General features: G+C 37.0%; 1 protein-coding gene across 1 annotated transcript in view; it reads left to right on the plus strand.

Annotated features, from left to right (window-relative positions):
- PIEZO2 (piezo type mechanosensitive ion channel component 2) overlaps positions 1 to 20,711 on the plus strand; it is a 316,185-nt gene that overhangs the window by 55,925 nt on the left and 239,549 nt on the right. The window contains exon 2 of the mRNA XM_074893340.1: positions 1,850 to 1,945. Coding sequence (XP_074749441.1) covers positions 1,850 to 1,945 — 96 coding nt within the window. The remainder of the gene's footprint in view (positions 1 to 1,849; positions 1,946 to 20,711) is intronic.

The raw sequence follows: 20,711 nt of genomic DNA on the forward strand, positions 1-20,711 counted from the left end.
GATCTCAGGAGTGTCCTCTTTGCCATTTATTCCAAGGAGGCCACTAATGGCCATCACAGATCTTGTGCTCCTTTGCAGAGCACCCTGAGAGCAGGTGCATAATAGCAGGACTGTCTCCCTCTTTTCAAGTACAGTCACTTTAAAGCTCTGATAATTGCTTACAGAATTCCTAGTGGGATAGGTCCTATTTGCAGTTTTTTCTTAGTTACAAGTGTAGGTTTAAGTCTTTGGGTGGCCTTTAAAGGCTGTGGCTATAAAGGGAGCTTAAGTAGTAAATGACAGGAGCCATCTGAGTTTAAATTCTTACACGCCAATGAGAAGCTGGTTTTAGGCATTCTGGATTTCACTCTGAAAAACCCTCTATCAAGCTTTGATGGATTTCATAGTCCTTGACAGATTTTTTTTGAAAGCTGGTGACAAAATAACATCAGTTTAGAAGTAGAGCATAGATGCTTCTTGTCCTTCCTTCTTGCCAGATTTACCCATAGAGTCCACATGTTTCTTGGCTAAGCTGCAGACGTGGAGCGTAAATCCAGAGTCTTTCTATCAGGGCTCTTGAGGAAATCGAGTTGTTTGTTCAAAACATTGTTAAGTTTGGGAAACAAAAATTATAGCTATTTTATGGATTTGTTTGCTATAGAGGGACTTCTCAGTTTTGTATTTATAACTAAAATGGACAGTTGTGATGAGGATGAGGACCAATTAATGCTTAAGTTGTTAACTCTTTTCTGGTATAGTCTCCATGAAATTTCATGAATGGTGACTGGAGAAACTTGTTTTCTTTTGGAATACGTTTCTGGTAGGACTAAGGATGTATCTGTCCTCCAAAGCCAAGTTGTTTTGGATATAGCTGAGAAGACATAATTGAGAATAGTTACGTTCCATGAGTAAATGAATGTAGAGGTTAATTCATCCCATGACTCTTGCGTTTGGCTTATCTCATGGTAATGGTTGAATGTGGTAGGTCTTACAATATTTCAACATCTGCTGCACAGTGGAATTACAGATTACTTTGTCATTTTTTGCTGTTTTTATTCTTTCTGTATGGAAGTCCATATTCCTCTTTCAGCACAGAATATGCATGACATTCTTTGAAAAGATGTGCCTTGGTTGTGGAAATATTGCTGCTTGTTGTAATGGCCCTCTGACCTGGATACTTTCAGGAAAATACGCTTACGCTAAATTTTTAAAATAGAAGAGGAAATATTAGACAAACCAGAATAGTTCTGTTATTTAGAAAAAACTTGTATAACACCAGTTGCTAGTTGCTGTGGAGCCCTTTTTCATTTGTAGTTTCACTTTTTCATCTTTTCACTAGAACTTTGTAATAGCAGACATTGATTTAAAGACATTGCTATTTTAGGGACAACTGGTGATTTTAGGCATACTGTAATTTGGAATCCAAATATACTTCATAATTTGTCTTCCTTATTTACTGAAAATCTTTAATTATAATATAATAAACTTGTATGTAGCTTCTTATAGGGAGCCCATACTGATTTATGCATCACTATATATTTTTCTGGGGAATGGTTTAATGAGTTTATGTATGAAGAAAGTAAAAGTTTAGGTATCAACTAACTTGTCCATCATTCTGGACAAAGTCTTTGCAGCTTGGATGCATCTTTTGCTAAACTTAAAATATATATTACTGTGAAAATACTTCAGAAGTGTATTTAATTTTATTATTTATTTTAAGCATAAACCTCAATATTTGTTTAGAAATGGTTGAAATAAGTGGTGAAAAGTTGGTAAATAGTAAACTCAAATGGGAAATGCTTTGTGCTATTGAATTTGATTATCCGAGACTGATTAAGCAATATATTCTGTTTCTTTTCTCTCATTGCAGCCTGTGCTTTCCGTTACAATGGGCTCTCCTTTGTCTACCTCATCTACCTCCTGCTCATTCCTCTGTTTTCAGAACCCACAAAAACAACAATGCAAGGTAAGATCGTTGCTTCATTCTTAAGAATATGTGGGACAGAGTACATGCAAAAGCCTTTGTGTAGTAGAAGGTGAAGTTCCCCTCATTAAGTGAGCTAACTTGTAATACATACTGTAAATTCCTTGACACTGTAGTTTCACTATATGTTGGCTTTGGTGCTGAAGGGCTTCCAACCATGATGCCATTCTTGCCCCAAGGTGCAGTAAGGCTATCTGATAGTGTTAATGGGGAATACTTTTTATGGCATTATTTCACCTTGAATACTGACATAGTCTGGGTGAAAAATGAGCTTTCAAACACCCACCCCCCCCCCACCCCCCCCAAGCCATCCTATCATAGATTGTGACCCAGGTCTCAATTTGTAGTTACTTCTGAGAATTAAATTTGGTCTCAGATTTTTCATTTGAGGCACTTATTTAAACATTGCTGTCATCCTAACTTTATATAACTGCCTTAGTAAAAATAACTAAAAAGGCTTACTGGTAGACATGACAAATAACTATCTACATCAGGCATTCAAGCATCTATGTATCAGATACCAATCAAACTTTCACGATTTAAAATATGAAAATAATTCTGCAGACCTATAAAGACAGAAACGATTTCAGAAACATTACATTCTTGCTGTATGTAAGGGGCCTGTTTGTGTAAAGGGGTGGTTTCTTGAAAGTCAACAGAAATGGCTGTATAACAATATCAAAATTTAAGGGTTTGTGATCTGTTGGTGGAATTTGCAGTGAGGATTCAATTACAGATTATTATCTACTGGTGTGCTTTGTCACCTAGTGGCTTGTTGGATGAGATTGCCGATGACTGTATTTCAAAGCACTAGTGCTTGAATCATTCTTGTTCCTGCTTACCTGATTCTCCTTCAGACCACTATAAAAAATAATATCACACAATGCTAAAGTCAGATGGAGTCTTTTGCATCTATTCTGATGGAAAAAATGTAAAGAGTATCCTTTAGCAAGTAAGCTGGTTCCATGACACCACTAATGAAAAAGAGGTATTTAAAGAGGTCCTGAAGTTACACATCCTTATCTGATACTGACTTGGGCATAATTCTTCTGCTCACAAATCCATTGTCACAGCTGATGGAAAATCAGACCACTTTAATCAACATAGCTCCCTGAAGAAAAGAATTGGAAAATCTAGACTCCAAGTATAGTGACATCTGAGTTTACAGGATGTCTGTGAAGTTCTTACCCAAAGATACTGTCACTTTTTATGGTTTCCTGGACAACCTTAGTCTTGACTTTGTTTTGCCAGGGTAGTTTCTTAGCAGTTTGGATTTACCCCTCCATTGACATATTTTCCTATTTCCTTGGAAGAGTGTGTAGATATTCCAGGTGGTTCTTGAATCCCATGTCTGTCTCCTAAACACTGGTTAACAGAAACTGATACTCTCTTTCTTACCTGGAGAACTCACTGTGATTTGGCTGAGCAACAGGTTGACACCAAACATGGAGTTTTCAGTGTATTAGCTGAATAATGACATATTTTCAAATGGTTTGTAGACAGGTCTCCTTCTAAACATTCATTTCCATGTCCTGCCTATAGTTATGGCCATTGGTCCCCTTCCCCCGAGAAAAGAAATGTATGAAACTTTTCTTGAATTCTCTGAGAAGAGCTCTTGAAGAGTCTCAGGTTCTGTTTTAGAGTGACCCCTCAAGCTGTTGTCCTTTTTCTTCATTACTGAGAAGATGAAGAGAGGAAGCAGGAGTTTCAGAGTTGTCTGATGAACTATTCATTACTGCATGGCACACAGTGACGGTACCAATTATTTTTTACAAGTGGAAGTACAACTTCTGTTGTACTAGTTTTTACTAGTGTTTCCATTAACCATTAGTTTGAGGAGGGAAGGAGACAACTAAAGAAAACCCTTTTGAATCATCCTTTTGTGCATATGGTTTCTGTTGATGCAGATTTTCACCCAGTCTGTGGATAGGGGAAGCTGTATAAGGAAGAGAACTTTCTCCTCCAGGTTCTAGCATGGAAAAGCAAGTCAGAGTTACATTTGTGTTGTGGAAAGTGTATCCTGACCTATCCTAATTATGACTACTCACAGTTTTATTTTAGCTAGGATAGATGCCAGTCTTTTTTAAAATCTTTGAATGGCTTACCAAAGTCATATCCCGCCACAGTGCATTTCACAGGCTGGGTTCATTTAAAAGGGAATCTGCATTGGATGAATCCATTTTACACTCTTTTTTGGTTTTACTTTATAATTATTTGGTGTGATTATAGTAGTATCAGTTTACAGAGATACCCATTGTGCTACACAGTCTTGACACCTAAGCTAAGGGAAAAGAAGTGCAAAGGATTGCACAAGGGTAATATTATTGCTAAATGCTATTCATAGATAGGAAATGAGTTATAAATAGATCAAAGTCAGATTTCCAAAAATTGCTTAGGGTGGGATAGATTTGAATTATACCAAATTTGGAGTCTTTGTGAACTGCAATTGAAGTACCTTGACAGAGCTATGAAACAAGGCAAGGAATCAGGTGAGAATTAGGGTGCTTTTGAGATCCAGTCTGTTAGTTTATAGAGTTCAAACCTCTCACTCCTTCATGAAGAAGCCATCTTCATGAAGTATTACAGTACGGAAGTGGAATAGGTCCGATTAGCATTTGCATTTCATACCTTAATTCTTACATTTATATCATCTCTCTCCATGCTTTTCTACATCCCCACACCATTTTTCATCCAGTTTATACTGGTCAGTCTAAGAAAATAACACATTGTCTTTTGGCAAGGATCCATACCATTTGGGTGGGCTTAGTTTGTGTTGACTGCGTAAACATTCAGTGGAGCCAGCAAAAATAGAGCTGAAAAATAAATAAAGTAAGCATAAAAGGTAGGAAATCCCACTCTAGGTAAGGCTGTCTCATTTTTACAGGGGAAAATTATGAGAACAGTGTGAGAATGGAACATCAGTAAATGCCCACCTGTGAGTTAAAGTTTCTCTTAAAAGTGCTGAAGGTGGAAGTTGAGAGGGAAGCACCCCAGATAATATGCAATTGCCCTGTTGTTTTTGTGTGTTTTACTTTTGCTGCCTCATCTGTGCCAAGAGAAGTGATTGACAGGATAAAGAGGCATTTTCTAGATGTCAAGAGTGACAGTGGACAGACATCCCAATTCTCTCCTTTTTAGAGTCTAAAAAAGTCTTCTTTGATTAAGACTAATTCCCCGATTCGATAGACACTAACTCATCCAGTTTGCATCACTGATGGTAGCAATCTTTCTTCAGAGGAAAACGCTTTCTTAGGACGTTGGATAGTTTCCCCATATTGTGTGGCATATTGCATTACACTTCTCTTGAATTTCGTATTACGATGTGTTCATGAGAATTAATTTCTTTTATAAATTCAGTATTTCTGACTGTAACAATTTTGGTCCACTGTCCCTGTCACCTTTTTTAGTTGTGTGTGTATGTGTATAGGTATATCTTTCTAGAAAATGTTGAGGATGGAAAAGAAAGGGGAAACCTATAACTATTTCAGCTAAAATCAGCCAAACCACCAAAAAATCAGAGTCAAAAGTTAAATAAAATAAACTTTATTTAAAAAAAAACCCCAAACTACAACAAAGCTTACTATGTGGCTATATATTTTGTCTTTTTTTTTTTTTCCTTTAATTTCTGTCACTTAAATAATATTTTTGAGTTTTCTATTTCTGTTTTATTCAAGTTGGTGTTTTTTTCCTGAAATCTTGCTCCCTTTGATTAAGTCTTTTTTTATTCTTTTGAGTGTTCTGATCTCCTTCCACTAAGCTTTTCTTTCCTCATCTCTTCCTGGCTCAGTCAACTCCCTGGTCACAGCCTCTGACCAACATTCCTATCTCTTGCACTTCCATCTATTTTCCCAATTTATCACCTTGCACTTTCTAGTTACTGAATTTGTGCAGCTTCTCTCCACCAAACTTAAGGGTTTTACAGGCTATAGAATTAGAAGTTAGTCTGGAATGGACAATGTCAGTCTAGATTAATCTTAATTTTGACAGAAACATAAAAGGTTATAAACACTGGGAAAAAGAAATTTTTTCCTTTTTTTTTTTTCCCCCTTAAATATTTAATCTCCTTTAAAAATGTAATTACTAAGAGAAAGTAATATTAATCCTTAATCATGGAGATAAGGCACAGTCTCCTGTCTTAGTATGCGTTCAGTACATTTGTTGTAAGATACTAACTGCCAGGTGAAAATACCAACCTCTCCTAAAGTATAGGAAACACCTCCTTCAGTTAGAGTTGAAACACTGAGTTATTTAAAATTTAGCTGAATGTGTTGTTTGCAGAAATATTACTTAATTGTCCATGTAGCTGGCTCAATAGGGCAAATATATTCATGAGCATTTATGTGCAGCTGAAAATGTATTTGGTTAACTCTCTTGTTCAGTTCTATTATTTATAATCCTTGAAATCAGTGATTACAAAGCTGATTAAACAGCAAATTATACTACTCTGCATGAAACAACTGTGAAAAAAAAAATTCATTGCAAATAAAATTTCTTGTCTACAGGAGTAATTTAAAACTTGACCAATTTTTCAAGGGTAGCTGACGGGAACTGCTTTTGAGGCAGATACCTCTTTGCATGTGTTGTAAAGCCATGTGATTTTTGGCAGTGGTTTTCTGTATGAATTATCTCTAAAATTAACAATTGATTGGATACCTAGTTCTCTGAATATGACAGGCAATAAGCTGTGCAGTAGCCTAGTTTCTAACTTCTTTGATTGTGAGATTGTTAAATCAGTGATCTTTTTTCTTTGTGTCTAATGTTTACTGTAATTATGTCCTTGTCCTTAATAAAAGCTTGTACATGCTGCTGTTATAGAAATAATAAAGCATTTGTCCTGTTTTGGGCCAATGGCTTTTAGCAGTACTAAATAACTGGTTTATTTGACATTTTTTCTGTAATAGATGTGAGTTTGCATTTAGTTAGTTTTGTTAACGTTCCTTTATTTAATTTCATAATTTCTGATTAATAAGACTCTGTAGCCAGTCACCATGTAAATAAAAAAGAAAACGAGAGGGGAGGGATCAGTTAATTTCACATATGGACTAGATTTTGCTGACTGCTTGTGTTAATGGCAAAAAGACTGGGATTGCTTCTGAATTAAAATACTGCTCAGTATGACAAAACTTGTATCTCTTCTGGATTGAATAAATGAACTTGGCACAGCACTCAGATCAGTAAAAATGATGTTTTAAAAATGTGTAGATTGATAAACTGATGAACAATTCCAAATGATAATTGTTAATTGAGCATTATTTTGAGTGTGGATGAAACCATGGTGAAGAAATGGAACAGTGGAGTTCGTTTTGCAGATATGAAAGGGCTTGTGATTTGGAATAATCTGCACAGAACTGCAAGATGCAGAAGGGTTGCAGTGACAAATTTGGATCACCAAATATAGCTGAAGATATTTCAGGGGAGTATTGATCCAAATGAATATGGCAAAAATTTTTATACAAATGTTATTTTGATCTCCCTATGTGAACAATGCTCCTATATGTATACTCATCACTTGCATAACGCATCTGTTTTATTAGCAGTCTTTATGCACTCCGCTGCACTAGTTTTCTGGAGTTTCATGCTAACTTTAGGCATCTGACTTCAGGCATCTAACTTAAATGTTCAAGTTATGAATTGGGTAATCCTATATATTTATTGACTAGAAGTAGACTCCTCATGATGGTGCTCAGAGTTGACCATTTAAGCCTCCAGTGAGTCCAAAAATCTTAAATTAGATGCATAATTTTAGACTTCATCTACATTGCATGGTATTAAGACTCCTGAACAAAATAAGGAGCTTAAGTGAACATTGTCATGTGATACTCATGAAACAAGAAGGATTGTTAACCTTTTAATTGTAGATTCTTAAATGGAAAACTTCATGGTTGAATGGTTTGTAGTAAAAAATGGACTTTCTATATTAGTGGATGTTCTGCTCTGAAAGAGCTTCAGTTTTTCGAGATTTTCTGAACATTGTTTGTGAGTGACCTGCTGCCCAAAGTGATTTTCAAATTACATGAAAATAACTTTAAAAACCCCCAAACAAACCAAATCACTGATATTGAGATATATGTTTAAAAAAAGGTTTAACAAAATTCCTCTCCCTCATTAGTCCTGTTAAAACCATGCCCTACTGATGACAAATGTCATACTTAAAGCTGTAATACAGGACTATCCACAAAGAATGAAACATTTAAAGAATGTACCATCCTAATGTATTCACTAACAGATACACTGGAGTAGTCTTTCATATGTACTACTATGGAATGGTGATGTTTCAATCTTACATGTCTTTCTCTGTATCAAAAATGTGAAAGAGATCCTTGAAGCTTTTGGTCTTTTAAGCCAGTTCTAATAATTTTCACAGCAGCGTTATTAATAGGATTTGATGGAAAAAACAGATCATGTAGCTAATTTGTGTTCTTTCTCTTGGTTTTCTTAAATTAGATGCATAAAGAATCAGTTTGTAGTTTGGGAATACAGACTTTGATTTTGGAAAGACTTGCTTGCATGGTTTCTGTCGCCTGCTTTAAACAGATTGAGTTGAATGTGCATTTTAAGCTTACAAGTCTGTTACTGCTTCAGTGTAAGGTGTTTTTAGTTCAAGCAGTTGGAGTTCATGACTGTTTTTACTTCCATCTTGTAACAGTTATATCACCTATTTGTATATTATTTTGGAGGCACTGTAGTTGGACTACTCCAAATAGGGGGTAACAGCTCACCTAGTTTCACCATCTGAAAGTGCAGCCAAAACAGAGTTACTTATTTTGTGTGTCTGAGGTGTATGATTGCAATCCTATTCATCCCTGCAAGGGCTAAAAGCTGTACCTGTTTACTGGATTTTTAATAGTATTGACAAGTTGTACACTGCACTTCCGTGCTTCAAAGCAGTTTTCTGTCATGTCTGCCAGAATAGACATTGACAGGCCATAGACCTAGTCATGTTCTAATCTTATTATAAGTTAAAATGTGTGAATTGGCTACACTGGCAAGGGATGTTTTAAAACATGTTTAAAACATAAGACATGTTTTGATGAAAAATCTTCATGGTTTTGGGTGGTACAACTTGAGTTTTGACCTTTTCCTCTTTAGATTTACTATATGTATATATGGTTTTGAGAAGGGTTTAATCCATGCTTTACCTGTGTAACCACAAAGATGATTTTCTTCTTTTTTTGAAAATGATTTGTTACCTGTAAACCTTAAGTGCTCAGTAGAAAGTACTCTGGGCAATAATAGAGATGCTGATTAAAGGGGGTGGAAAAACTCTTTTAAGATGCCTTTGGAACTACTGAGTTTCTTTGTGTAAGCCCAGAGCATTAGTATGAAGATTTATTTATAACTCAGAAAATGCTTTTCAGCAATTAAAAATGGGATTTCTACTGGATTGGGCATGTGTTTTCCTATGGAAGCATGCCAGGCTGCTACATAAACATCCTTTGGCTCAAAATACTGCATCTCAGCTAGGTTTCTCCACTTCCAACATCGTAAGTATTCTCTTGGGAGTGAACAATGGAGCATGTTATTTATAATCAGTGGGCCAACTCCTGAAATACTTATTCATGGAAGTTTTAGCAATGGATGAGTGAAAATGAAGTGACACCTTTACATTAATCAACTTCAGAAATCCTCTTGCATCTTACAAGCCAGCAAACATTTCTGTTAATGGTACTGTGTGCTTTCTCACTACTTATTATTAAAAAACTTTCTTATTAAATGAATTAACTAAGTGAAAGTGAACTCACAAGAAGCATTGCACTGACAGCATTGGGTACAGAAATCTTCTACCTGTCTTACATTGTTGCATATGATAAGTAATACCTGTGCGTTTCTCACTGCCTTGTAATGCTGTTCCCAAATAGGGTATTCCACTCTAAGAAGGTAGAGTCCAGTTCCTGGACAGTTTTACTTTTTGGCTTCCACAGAAGAAATTGTAAGCAGGGACTCCCATTAAGTGGTTGATTAGATGATGTGTCACGCATTTTCATTATAATTTATTATATGAGTGCTGGCAATGTTTTTGGACCTGGGTATGGCAGAAACTCAGCAGTGTGTTGATTGAAGCCTTGCAAACAAAGCAAAGCCAACAGAGTTGGGGCGATGGATGCACAAGCCAGGAGGAGAAGATAACTAGAAATTTATTTTAACTTACAATTAAATAATTGATATGGGCTTTTTCGTGTGGTTATCAATGACCGTGGGTCTATGGAAAGAATCAAATGAAAAGAAGGGTGGTGTTCTTGGTACAGAGGGCAAGAATTCTTCAGAGGGCTTTGAAACAAGGTGCTTGCAATTAGGCTGGTGTGATTTTTTGGGGGATGGTGGTGGAAATACTAAATTAAATCGTAAAAAGGCCATTTTAAAGGGCCTTGACACTATCACAGGTTTAAATTCAGAAGACTGTTTTGTTTGTGAAACTGAGCACATTTATAGCTGCATTCGTTTTTTTATTATTTAGTTTATTTTAAAGAATATTTCTCCTTAGATATTGAATACCTTTTGTTTTAGGAAAACAGTTTAGGTTGATCTGGAAGTGATTTCTTAATTATTTTAATGTTTCAAGTTGATCCCAAGTCTATCCCCTGCCCTGGTGATAGTCAGCTTCAGACTGAATATGTCATTGTTTAATTAACATTGTTTAATTTAACTCTAGCAGTGAGTAAAGAACTGGAGCCAAAGCTCCCTTTTCACCCCAAGGTATAGGTAAATGTGAATTTATTTAATGGAGAAGTAATTCAGAGGCACAGATAAGACCTCTCAGAAATTTTTATTCTTGGCAGTAACTTGGAAAACATTCTTTTTTTTTTTTTTTTTTTTTTTTTTTCCCCCAATTCAGTAAGCTACATGGAACACGGAAATAATACCAATGCTACTTTATACAGCTTGTGAAGGTTACTTTTTTAGCTTGTCCTTTGTGCTCCTCTTTGTTAAAGTCGTTGAAAATTAGTCAATTTTATTCCTTTCCAGGAAGCATGTGTAAAATAAAACTTTTGTTACTGTTACATTTGGAAGGTGAAAGTTCAGAAATGGGAATCTAATCTAGGAACAATATGGTAGAGTAAGAGAGCTTGCTATAAGCTAGCAGTCCTCGCAGATAACACAACTACAGCCTAAGGATAAATTTCTGCCATGAGTTAGAGCGAGACAAGGGCAGAAAGTGTGCTTTAGACCCAGTTGTAAAGTTGAGTGCTAACAAGAATGCTGTCCTGAATGTGCACATTCTCAAACCTGGGGTCTGATGTAGGCTTACTGTGGATGTGAAAGGATTTTAAACTCAGAATGACCTTGTGGCATGTTTTTAAATTGAATTCAATAGTGAAATTATGAAAATGAAGTTTACAAAATCATATAAAAATAGCAGCATCTTAGGCTGTAAAATATGATTGAGTATGCGTCATGTAGTTCTTCAATCCTAATAGTGCTTAGTCAGCCCACAGATTTTGATGGAAAGAGAATGGTGCTGAGTATGCCAGGAAAGACAGACTAAGAATTTGTTCTCTCCTCTTTGTCCTGAAACATGAATTTCTCTGAGTGAAATTGCTCTTTTTTTAGTGTGTTGCATCTGTAAATGATTGAAAAGTCTCACAGTTTTTTCTGTGTTGGTTTTGACAAGCAGGGATGTATACTTTTTTTTGTTCATTGACATAATTTTATGCGCATTATTTGTGTACATCTCAGCTAGGATCCACATGTTTGAAATACAGCTCTGAATGCAGAGGGGTCTTGGTGGCAAAAACTTCTAATGGAAGTTGATTGTTGCTTGTAAATGTTATAGCTTATGTTTTCTGGCAACATTTTGGAAGCAGGCTCAGCTTTTAGATATTGACAAAGGAGGCAGTTTCCTTGAGCCCCCTTCTGCTGTCCACTGTAGCTGTGACAGTACTTCAGCCAGGCTGACTTCTTAGGAGTATGGTAGTGTGAGATGCAACATTCACCTGCCTGCTGCCTGCTCAGCCTGCGCAGCAGGCCAGTAAGCACACAGCCAAATCCTTCCCTAATGCAAACAACTTCTCAAACAATTATTGACTTGTGAAGAACCAGTGTTATTTTAAAATTGAGTTTGGAGGGACTAAGGGCGTCAGAGAGAGTTGGTCATCACTATTCTTATGATCCAAAGTTAATAAAAACCAATCTTTAAGGTTTTCTTAACCTTAAGTGCAAAGTAAGTTTAGGGAAACTAGATAGTGACTGAAGAGCTCAAGCATTTGAATGTGGTGACATTGTCTAGTTAAAAATGCATCAACCTTTCTAGAACTCCCATCTTAAGCACTGGTGGCTTTTATGGGTGAACTCCAGACCTAACTTGCTGACCAGCCAGTCCCACAAAGAACGTTAAGAATAAACAGAGAGTTTGCAAGGGGTGAATAAAAGGGGAATAACCTGTAAAGAAACTATCTTAGAGGTCAAGAATTGTTCAGATGAAATAGAATTTGCCAGAAGTCAAGCTGAGTTAAACTCTGCAAAGGAAATTGAAACAAGGAATAAAAATGCGTTTAACCATATGAATATAAAATAATAAAAAACGTGGCTGGTAATACAATAGGGATGGAGTAGGAATTAAATATTGTTGAGATGTGGTCAAAACTTTAAACAGGAGTCTGCTTCAGTTTTGAAAAGCCAAAGTACTGTATGTGAAGGAAAGGTAAGACCCAAGGACTTTAAATGCTTAAGTTTAAAGGCTGAATAATCTCCCTTCAGAAAGTGAGTGTGATACCCTAGATTGAAGTATGAAAATATTAGCTCAAATGATGAAAAAAGGGGGGAAAGATCTTGCATGATCTCCTGTGAATTCATATTTTCCAAATTTTGGAATACATGTGGAAGAGAAGAATAAATAAATGTCTTGAAGCAACTGGAAAAAAGAGATTAAATGAAAATGGCTTTTCTAAAACTAAGCTGTGCTAAACAACCAAGAAGGATAATGTTTTGATAAGGTGAATTCAGACTAAGTGCCAAGAAGGACTATGTGGTGACTGAAGCAAAGAAAGATGTTAATGTACAAGAACGAGAAAGAAATAGCACATCTCATATATTTTAAAATAACTTCTGGACTTTTTCAGTCTGCTAGGGGAAATTGTTGTTTTGGATTTGGATTGGGGGATATTCGAGAAGGAGAAGAAAGGCTTTTGGGTTAAATGTGGATGCTGGCACACCATCTGACTGGGTATACATGGTGGACCATAGATTAGGACTTTCCTAGGTGTCAGCTTCTAGTAAAAACAGTGAGCATGAAGACCCATCTCATTTTAAAGTGGAATATGACCCTTTTATGAACCAGAATATATCCTTTGGTCACCTGTGATGGTGAGAAATAGAATTGGTGACCCAGCTGATGCCTCAAATAATTTGCTCAATGTCTCCAGCAAACCTGTATATAAATGGTATAACAGTCAGATGATCTGCAAGGTTTCCTGTCCATGTGTCGAGTGGTTTGGGGAGGGTTAGTGGGTTAAGTTATATTAGGTCCAAATAACAGTTGCAGACTTGAAACTTTCTGGAGTTTTGATTAAGGTGATGGACAATGTTGGGAGGCTTTGGATCATTACTGTGGTTATCAGTATTGTGTTCAAGAGTTCAAAAGTCAGACCTAAAAGTTCTTTTATGCTAAGGGAGGGGTTTTCTTAGAGCAAAACAAAAGAGTAGGAAGAATATAAAACATATTTTGGGCCTCACTGTTGTCATTTCTAATACCACTGTGTGTTAAAGAACCATGTTTCATTATGCTGTCATAAAGGAACAGAAGGAAAAGTCAGTAAACTATTAGGTATGCATTTTTATTATTATGACCAAAATGTAGGTGAGAGGAATTCCAATAAAAGCACTGTGCAGTTTTTTAAAGGCAGTGCAGCTGTTCCCATTTACTCCGCTGCTGTGGCTATTGCCTTGTTTGAAGGCAGTCACGCTACAGTAAAGCATGTCCTGAATCTACCACGCAGTACTTCAGTCAACTAGATGATGTCTGAAGAAACATTAAGTGAGCCCTGGACTGTATTAGCCAGCAAGGCGGGTGATGGCATTAGCATCACTTCTCGTTGCAGTGCCTTGGCACCAGCTTTTTGCAATGAATTACACTCTGGTTATACCAGAAATTTGTCCACTGAGGTAAACATAATTTCTTTAAAAGTCATACATAATTTATTTTTCTTCTGTGTTTTTCCTTCTTGTCTTACCTCATTTTATTTCAGATAGGTTCTGATCAGCAAGAGAGGACCTACTGTGTCCCTCAAATTGAGTGCTGAGCATGGATTATTTTTTAATTTATTCTGTATTTCTTCCTCACACGTGGAAGAGTGTGTACATCTTTTGACAGGAGAGTATTATGACAGAAAATAAGACTGGCTTTAGACCACAGTAGTTGGTAGATGTCAAGACCTCTTTTATCAGACTTCAAAGCTGAGCCTGACTTCTTGTGGATCATCCTGTGTCTATAATGGATTTGAATCCAGAGTCTGAATCCCCAGGAGTTTGGAAGGTTTGAGGGTAGAGATCTAGATTGGTGTTACTGCTTTGCAGATTAACACTGTACTTTCATGTCACAGTGATCCTGAAAGACTATCTCCACTATAAGAGTACTGTGGCCTTGTCTTTTACTTCTCTTGAAGTGATCTGACTTCCTTTCTCCTGGTTATGGTGTGATTTAATATGTTTGTTTCTTGATCACCTAGTGCAGTGATTTGTGTTCCCACTGCTTTGTTCCTTTCATGAGCACAGAATTACCCTCGAATTATCTCTTGGTGCTAAGCAGATGAACAAGAAACTTGGAGAGCAGGACACATGGATACTATTTATGAACTGCTTTTTTACACAGATTTTGAGAGTAAAAGGAGAACTAGGTAGCAAATTCTTGACTGTTTACTGGCTGTACTGCTGATTGTTCTGAGAAATCATTTCGTACTGCATTGATACAGGGTCTGGCATCTTCATCTAGATGAATATCTACATAGGTGGTATAGATCTGGTACCCCACTCAGCCTGAGGACCTGTCTGGCCTTTATGGGCAAAGAGTGAGTGCTGGATTTGAACCTCATGCCTGAAAACCAGAATACAGGACTGGTCGTGGTTCTTAGTGTCTCGTTCCTCTAGGACACCTTATCATCTATACAGTTTCTGACCTGAAGGTGCTTCTCTTAATTTCCCTGTTTTGTGCAGTACTAGCTGCAGGTTGCTGTCAGAGGCACAAGGAAGGTTTTCAAATCATTGGGAACATGTAGGTGGAAGACGAATGTCACCTCCTCCTGCTATTGTCTGAACTGTAGGCAAGCTGCCTGGAGTTGCAATCACAGGGACTGAATTTACAACAAGAAAAGCTTGGATTAAATTATTCATGATAATGCTTTCTGTCACTACTGTTTATATTCCAGTGACAGTTAATATGGGTTGGACTTATTAGTAAACTAAATAGATAGCATTCAGCAGGGTGCTCAGGGCCCGGGGAGGTGTAAGCATGTATGTGTGGAATGGGAGGCAGTAACAAGGTGCTGATACATTCGTCTTTACGTGCCAAGAGCAGCACCTGACTCGGTCATTAAGCCAGAGGTTGTCCATCAAATATTTATCATGTGGGCATTTCAAAAGGCTTTTAAGGGCCCATGTGAACATCACTGATCAGCAGGAGGACAGAAGTATTTGGAGTGTTTTCTGTATTCTTTCTAATGATGTATGTGTGAGGGCTTGTGCTGCTATTTCAGTTATAGCTGATTGACATTATGTTGAAAGTGAGACACCAGACGTGCTTTAAATTGAGTGGGCTTTTTTGTCAACACAGAAGAATGAATTGTGTCCTCGTAGAAAGCACCCCTTTTTCAGGGCAAGGATGTTTAGCTGGTCAGATTTTGCTCGCTGCTTTGATTTCTGCTACTTCCGTGGATCTGGTTTATTGCATCTGTTTTAACAACTAAAGAAATGTTTTCTGGGAAATAAATAGTTCCATGACAAAGATGTATTGTAGTGAGCAGCTGCTTCACTGTAATGGGAGCCTTAATTGAAAGGATTATTGCAGCAAAACATTTCTAGTTGTTTGTGTTGGATGATGTGGCTGAGAAGGATACAATATAGTAGCAAATTTTAAACCAGAATATCTGCTTTGCTTTCTGCTAGATCTTCAGGGTAGCTAAGCCTGAAGATCAGTTCACTCCCTTGGGACCAAATCTGCTGACCTCACTCAGGGAAAACTCCCACTAGTAGTGGGAAATTTGCTTCTGTAAGCAGCGCAGGAAGTGCCCTGTAATATATTAAGAAACCAAGTAAGCCCATAAGAAACCAAACAAAAGGCATTTAAAAGCATTCCCATTACTTATGGAGAGAAGGAAGCAGAAAATTAATATGCACATGCTCCATAATTAACATTTAAACTCTGGTCTTAATGTGATTTAGAGGGAGCTGTGAACTCTTCAAAATGAAGCTGTTGGTGCAGATGCAGAGCTAGGTGTGCAGCTTCTCATTACTCAAATGTCTCTGTTCTGCCTCCGGATGAAGTGGGGAACTTTAAAATGCATCCCCCCCCCCCCCAAGCATATTTGTTAACATCCTGTTATAATTCAGAGCAGAGACCTGAATCTGGTTCTCCTGTATCCCAAGTGCGCTCAGCTAACAGTGCCTTTTTGCTATCCCTCCTCTTCTCCTCATCTCCCTCTCCTTAAATATTTAATTATTCTTGCAAAATGGAGCTGCTCCAGTACCCAGTGCTCTCCTAGCATCCAAGTAGTCGTTGCACTCGTCCAGGGAAGTACGAGAATTTCAAGATGCTGAAGATTTTCTCTTGTTGAGTTATATGACAGTGGCATGTAATGGGCTTGTGAATCATGTAAAATAACAGCAGCTACATAGATATGTGGTGTCTTCCCAATCCACTCTCCCATAGCCTAGCTTTCTGTCTTTCCTCATGAAGTGGTCATCATCATCATAAAAGTCAGTGCAGAAACAGTAAGTCTGAATGTGTGCCTATTCGATAGATAAATTTTGGTTTGAAGAAATTAAGAAACATTTTCATTTAGATTCAAGGCACCAACTTGCATGTTCCTGTGCTTGTTTAGAGTATGTGTGCCTGTAAAGCTCCTTCTTTTATTCTTTTTTTCCCCTTGTTTTAGCATGTAACATGCATGACTCAGGCTGGTGCTGATTGTTATTGTAAGGAAAACCAAAGTGATATATTCAGTGGTTTTCATATTTAAATAATATTTAAGATAATCATAACAGGGTTTAGTAGATCTAAAAATTCTCACTACTTCAGACCATTTGAATATAATCTTGATTCACTTAACTTGGCCAGGAAAATAAGTTAAGTCTCCTTTTCTGAGAGCTCTCAGTGAAGAAGAGCTTTTTGCAAAGCAAAAACCAGAAAGCAGGGAATGAGGTTTTGCTCACAGTTGTGCAGTAGTCATCTGGATTATAGTCTATAAATTTGCATGGAACAACAACATTAATGGGTAAAACTGATCAGATTACGCAAGCTTGTGTAAAACCTTTTCAGAACTAAGAAAGGTTTTCAACATTTTATTGTGATTTTCATTCAGTTTTTGAAAAAAATCTGTGGTGGAAAATAGGAAGGGGGATAACACTTCCAGATTTAATTGTGTTAAATTGAGGGAGGAAAAAAAAGCTTGAAAATGAATGAAGAGACAGGGGAGATCATAGTTTTTTGTGGCCAAAATAGCATTTTATCTTACTTTGCATTAAAAACTCTTAGGACCATTTTAATCGTTCTTTTTTTTTTTTGGGGGGGGGGGTGGAGGGGGAGGGAGTAATTCTGTACTATTCATTCTGATAATGTGATGTGATGCTTGTACAAGAATCCAAAGGAATTTACTCCTCCTCTGATTTTTTTCCCCCTCTTTTTATCAAGAGAGATAAAAAAGAATATATAGCCAAAAATAATGGAGCAATTCGTCACACACATAATGGTCATGTGTAAATGAAGTTGTAAATTAAACAGTAGCTACAACACACAATCCTTCAATTTCTACTTCATTTTAAAAACTCACTCCTTTGGAAAAACAATGAAAGAGTCGGCAAGGAAACGCAAGATTAGTTTAACTTACCTTTTAAATCCTTTCTTTGTTCATTCATAAAATTCTGTGGCAAAGCTGCTGAGGTCATTGCCTTCCCCTGTCTCACACAGGGCTCTAACAAATTCTGAGCCTGTTCTTTAATTGATCTTTCTGGGTGCCCTGTGATTAAATTCTGGGAAATTACTAAACTATGAGTCACGTCATAAAAACCAATTAGTGGTTGGTTGACAGTTTGTCTCCCAACTGAAGCCTCCAAGTTTCGTTAAATACCACATCAATATACAGCTTATTGCTGGCAAATGGCTGGAGTTTATTTTGTAGAAGAATGTTGTGCAAGGTCACAAAGTTTATGTTGGATACTGCTAACACTAAAACAGTTTTGTTTGAATGGGGCGTACTGTCCCTTTTGGCTTCATATGACTAGTCCTAATGCATATTGAAGTGTTGGGATGAGTGGGGAAAATCAGCTTTTGAAAAGAAAACTTTTTTTTTAATTATGTCCTATTGAGGGTTTTTTTTGGTTTTGTTTGGTTGCTTTTTTGGGTGGCTTTTTCCTTCAGCAGTAGCTTTTTGAGAAGATCAGAAGCTTCACACGGAAGTTACTTCTGCACGGTGGCATTGTTGTGTCTTTTCCTCCCCTAGCTGCTGTTCTGAGTGGCGTGTAGTTGCAGGGTTTCAGGGCGGTCCCTTTTTCATCTTTCTCTCCATGAGGAGGAAGGACAGGCAATAAACTGCAGTGCTCCTTTGGGATCACACAGGGAGGAGAACTCCAAGCTGGCGAAAGCGTACTCTTATCCTGAATGGATCTGTTCACTGCTTTGACTTTTTGGCTAACGACACTGTGATCCAATAGATTTAAGTATAGCCTGGCTTTGATACCATACATAATATACAAGTTATCTAGTGGGGTGATCTTGCTGAGTTAAGTGTGTATCTTTCAACAGAGAAATTGGGCTGAAGAGGTTAGGGTATGAAACACTTTTAGAAGTGAAGAAATAGAAAAGAAAAATGGTAATGAACAATTTTGGGGTGGTATTAAAGGTTTCTTTTCTTTTTCTCCCCCCCCCCCCCCCCCCCCCAAGTTGATGTACTTATACTTAATTACTAGTAGCATGTTCTTGAGCAGAGTACTTTCCTTACAAAATTCAAAGCATAAAGGCGGCTAGTGGAACATTTTAAGAAATGCCTTCAGAAAAAATTAAATATGAAAAAAAAATTTGGATTTGAGGATTTAATTTTAAATGTAGTAGATTTATAAATAATAATAAGTGTAAACATAACAATATAATTTGTACATAAATTTCTAATGTATAGATTAATTTTTTTAAAGATGAAATTGTAGACTCCTCAGTTTATAGGCTGTGTTATAAAAAACTGTTACTAGAGCAAGTCCAGTTCACAAATAGGAGGGGCTATGATGACAAAGAATTGTGTAAATATAAAGCTGATCATAGGCCACTTAACACCTCCCATTGTGTAAGTTTATAACACAGAACAAGATCTTCTTTAAAAGTGCTTTGGTTTGGAATAGATGTGCTAAATGTTATTTTTCACATTAGCCATGAGAAAGTTATGTGACTGTCTTTGCATTTAGTTTAGATTTTTTGCTTTCTGTTTACAGCTAGCAGTCTGACTCAGTATAATCAGAGAGAAAGTGATAAACAGAAGCCTTCAGTAAGAAGAAGTTTAGTCCATAATGGAAGCATTTGCCTTCAAGTGGAAACCAGAATTTATTAACTTTTTTTCTTTTTTTCAGATGCAGGTACTGGCATGTAAAAAAAAAAATTGGTTTCATGTAGATACTGACAAGTAGAAAATGCACCCATCATTCAGTTTTCTCTGGTCTTGGCTATAGTTCTTTATAATTTTAAGTCTTGCAAGCTGTAGTATTATGCTATCAGAGCATTGAATTAGTACTGAGCGAGCTGCACTGAAGTGTAAAGGTCTGTTAAGCAGTTAAATGGTTAGCTTGGCTCCTGAAGCTACACTGCTGCTGCAACTTTTACTGCTCCTCTTGGAAATTTAGCTTAACTGTCCTTACGATATGCTGTCCTCTGCTGTACAGACACTCTGCAAGGCCGAGAGGGCTTGTCACTTGCCACACATTGCATGGGAGCCATGGGGAAAACCACGCACTGCAGAGCTGGGAGAGCAGATCTCTCAATCTAGCTGTGAATCCCCTGCGTACTCACTACACTCAATTACTTTGTACTTGTAGAAATGTTCCCATTATGTTATGATCTCCAGCTCCTCATCTTAATCAGGCCTTAATAGTGTTTTGTTTTGCTGTGGCTGTTTTGCTTGCTTTTATCAAGAAGATGTTGTCTATATTAGACCATTCTAGCAAGTGCAGTGCACTCATCACCACCACCATGACAATTATACTTGGATTTAGCCCTATGTTTTTGTTTGGGTTTGTCATATATATTTTACATTGGGAAAATAACTCTGATCTATTACAGTTCATTATTATTTATAATAGAGTTATTACAACAAAGTGTAAGGTGCTGTATGGTCTCATAGGCCAATATACTTTCTGCCACAGACAGTTTACTAACTAGAAATTGATGAGATGCTAAAATTCATCACTTAGAAGGGATGCTTTTTGTTGCTTAGGTGATTCCAACTGGATATTTATAGAAGATGTGTGTTTAGGCTTTTAGATTGTTTGCATCAAGACCTCTGTAGGAAAGGCATAAGACATCGTTACTGGCACACCTGCATGGTTGCAGTACATCAGCTGT

Source organism: Strix uralensis, chromosome 1, assembly GCF_047716275.1.
Source record: "Strix uralensis isolate ZFMK-TIS-50842 chromosome 1, bStrUra1, whole genome shotgun sequence".
Lineage (NCBI taxonomy): Eukaryota > Metazoa > Chordata > Aves > Strigiformes > Strigidae > Strix > Strix uralensis.